Source organism: Penicillium alfredii (assembly GCF_028826965.1).
Source record: "Penicillium alfredii strain IBT 34128 chromosome Unknown utg000004l_segment0_segment0, whole genome shotgun sequence".
NCBI classification, from domain to species: domain Eukaryota; kingdom Fungi; phylum Ascomycota; class Eurotiomycetes; order Eurotiales; family Aspergillaceae; genus Penicillium; species Penicillium alfredii.
Window position 1 is genome coordinate 2,553,095 of NW_026622701.1, and position 3,038 is coordinate 2,556,132.

Here is a 3,038-nt window from a genome sequence, read left to right on the forward strand (position 1 = left end):
AATAATGATGGTCGCAGTCTAAGTGAACTGTCAATTCGTTATGAGGCTGATGTCGCAACCTGTTTGGTAGCCTAGTTGCCTAAGGCTCAGGCTCGACTACATGATATGTCTCACTCACTCTCACACACACTCTTCCCCATGTTCAATATTAGTTGTTAGCCACCACATCGTACAATCACTAAAATGAATATGCATAAATTAAGTTTGCCCCATACGACTGCTGTCTTGTTTGAAAATCAAGGGTACCTGCATGATTAATTGACTGTGAACGTTGGAGGCATTTGGCTGAATGAGGTCAAGAACGGGTTCTTTGAAGGAAAGCTGCTTTTCAATGCGCAGGGCTCACCCCCAATTGGTATATTTGAATATTTCATGGCCCTCTTGAATTGTCCAGCACCATTTCTTGACAAATGCTTCGGACAGTTTCCAGTCCTTTAACCTCCATGGTTGGCCCCAGACCATCAGTGCCGACTCATCCTTATCGGAATGCCAGAAGCCCATGATATCAATACAGAGCTGCTAATCGTCAAAATTGTCGCCAGTAAAATTAATTGATCGCGCATCGTAGAGTGAGGGAAAGGTCTAACCGGGGGTGATGCGGCACAGCACGCTATATCGTGGTTGGTTGTAGCTAGGCTGAAATGACCCAATCGAATACCATTGGCTGAAATGTGCAAAAAGGAGAGATTGAATCAGTGTGCATCCATGTCTTCAGCCAATGCACGCTATACATTATGCTTAACCGCTGTGATTAGATGGTCAGCTTGAGGTGTACCCTGAATATAATCGCGGTTTACGGCCATTTCAGTTGAGGGCCTCATTTTCGCTCATGAGAGGGCGCGGGACGGCAGGAAATTTCCTTCATGCAGAATGAAGTTTGGGGAAAGAATTGCTATTGAGGTGTCTAGATCGTAATGGAGACATATCATGTTCTTCAACGGCGACTCGGGCAGGCAGCATCTGAACAGAACTGTGTCCTAAGGAAGCATCTTAAATCAAAACAGAATACTGAGGCCGACTAGCATTAACTTATGTGATCGTCATCCTCACAAAAAGCAATATTGGGAAAATATCCTGCTAGGGAGAGGGAAGTAGTATAAAATTGCCATCAGATGCCACCACCTAGACGGTGGATTTCTCCTTTTCAATAACCTTCTGGAAGATGTTTCGTATGTCAACATACTCAGCACCTTGTAATCCGATCTTCAGCATTCCGGCTTGACTGCAGATCTCAGTGTTCCTTGCCATCAACTCATCCACATCCCAATTTGCCCACACAAATCGGCCATGCAAAAATGCAGCTGCTTTCGTAGATGCCCAAACACAAAAATCTCCTGGCAGATTTTCTTTAATGATAAAATTAGCTTTCGGGTCTTTATTTAAAGTACCATTCACATTTAGCAACATACCATCATCCCAAGGAAATGAATCTTCAGTCATGCCCACTGAACGGGCTGCGTCAGTTAAGATGGCTCCCGGGTGGACATTGATGATTTGTGCATCAATAGCTGGGATCTCCTCCGCAAGATGCTGGAGCAAATTTGCCAACGCTGCTTTTGAGGCGGAGTATGCACCTTGTCCAGGAGCCGGGTTGGAATGCGCCATAAATGAGGAGATTGAGATAAGTGCCTAAATTTGTTAGTGTTCAATCTCCACTTTTCAAGGCATGTTTTGATCTTACATGGCCTTGTTTGTTTCCCATCTGATCAACAAAGCCTTGCACCATTCTGAGATTTCCCAGTACTGTCGTCTCAAATACCCCCCAAATCTCTCTCCATCCTGTCTTTAAACTTCCAACAATAGATGCCGCCGCTGCATTTAATATCAGCGTGTCCACGTGAATGCCATCCTGCTTTAAGCTGTTCCAAAGCCCTTCCACGCTCTCAAGGGATGATATGTCGCACACACGCGCCTCAGCATTGGGGATTGTGAGAGCAGCTTTCTCTAAGGTAGCCAGCGTACGACCAACTAGAATAGTCCGAGCTGCTCCAGCAGCCGCGAAAGAGCGAGAAATAGACCGGCCGATTCCAGTGGAGGCACCCGCTATAAGAACGGTTCTGCCAGATTGGGAATTAGGAAGTGCGGAGGGGGAAATCGCTGAATAAGAATGACGGTGGTAGATTTTCGTGAAGTCGGCCATCGTTCCAGTCTTCAAGAATGTCTTTGTGGCACAGTAATCTGTATCGGGGTAAAGAGCGAGTGATATATGTAGGAGGGGAAGTTCAGGAAATTATAATTCTACTATCTGGATAATATTTTAGGCATTCCATTGTTACAAACCTCTGCAGCGGCTGCTGCAGAAGGTTCGGCGGAAGACTTTGCGGAAGCTTTGCTCATCCTTGGCAGACCGACTGGTGGAAGCTTATATCCCTTACTCGTAGTAATATTGTACCGTAGTTACGAAATCGGCCAACTCATTACGACATATTGAACATTTGTTTAGCAAAAAATCAAATACAGTAGTTTTCGAATTCAGTTTGACCCCAAACTCTTTGGATTGATTCCCGGAAAATAAATCAGAAATACGCTAATCCCGTTTGGGTCACTGCTCTATTAGTTAGGCAGAACTGTGGTGGTAAGACTTTACCGTAGTGCAAGAATTATGGTAATAATACTGTAATGTCCATTAAATCACACTGGAATCTTGTGTAAAATACATCCATCCATCCTGGTCCTAACGACGTACCGTAATGTACACGGATCATTATAGAAAGCGGTCTGGATGAAAGTGCTTAAAACCTAGCCGTCCCCTCGAGTCGGACCCACAGCATTTTCAGCTGTTGGTCCTCCCCACCGATACGCAAATTCCCACCGATACGCAAATTTTTCTCTTTATTCATCAATTATTCAACAATTTCACCAACTGAATCAAAAAAAAATAGCGGAGGGTCCTCAGTAGTCAATTCGCCTTCTTCTGATACCAATATCTCCCTATTCTGATCTCGTTGTGGGATGTGGGGTGGCTGCGAAACTGCCTGCTTTCTCGCTTGTCGAATATTCTGGTGTATCTCTTTTGTCGTACGGTCCGTAATTCGATG

At 44.8% G+C, this 3,038-nt stretch overlaps 1 protein-coding gene across 1 annotated transcript; it reads right to left on the reverse strand.

Annotated features, from left to right (window-relative positions):
- Positions 1-1,122: 1,122 nt before the first annotated feature.
- NUU61_002614 (SDR family NAD(P)-dependent oxidoreductase) lies at positions 1,123-2,337 on the reverse strand (the record flags this gene model as incomplete). The annotated part of the gene is made up of 4 exons (XM_056653196.1): positions 1,123-1,346; positions 1,410-1,629; positions 1,682-2,161; positions 2,281-2,337. The coding sequence occupies 4 exons, from the start codon at positions 2,335-2,337 to the stop codon at positions 1,123-1,125; spliced, it is 981 nt and encodes a 326-aa protein (XP_056514263.1).
- Positions 2,338-3,038: the final 701 nt, after the last annotated feature.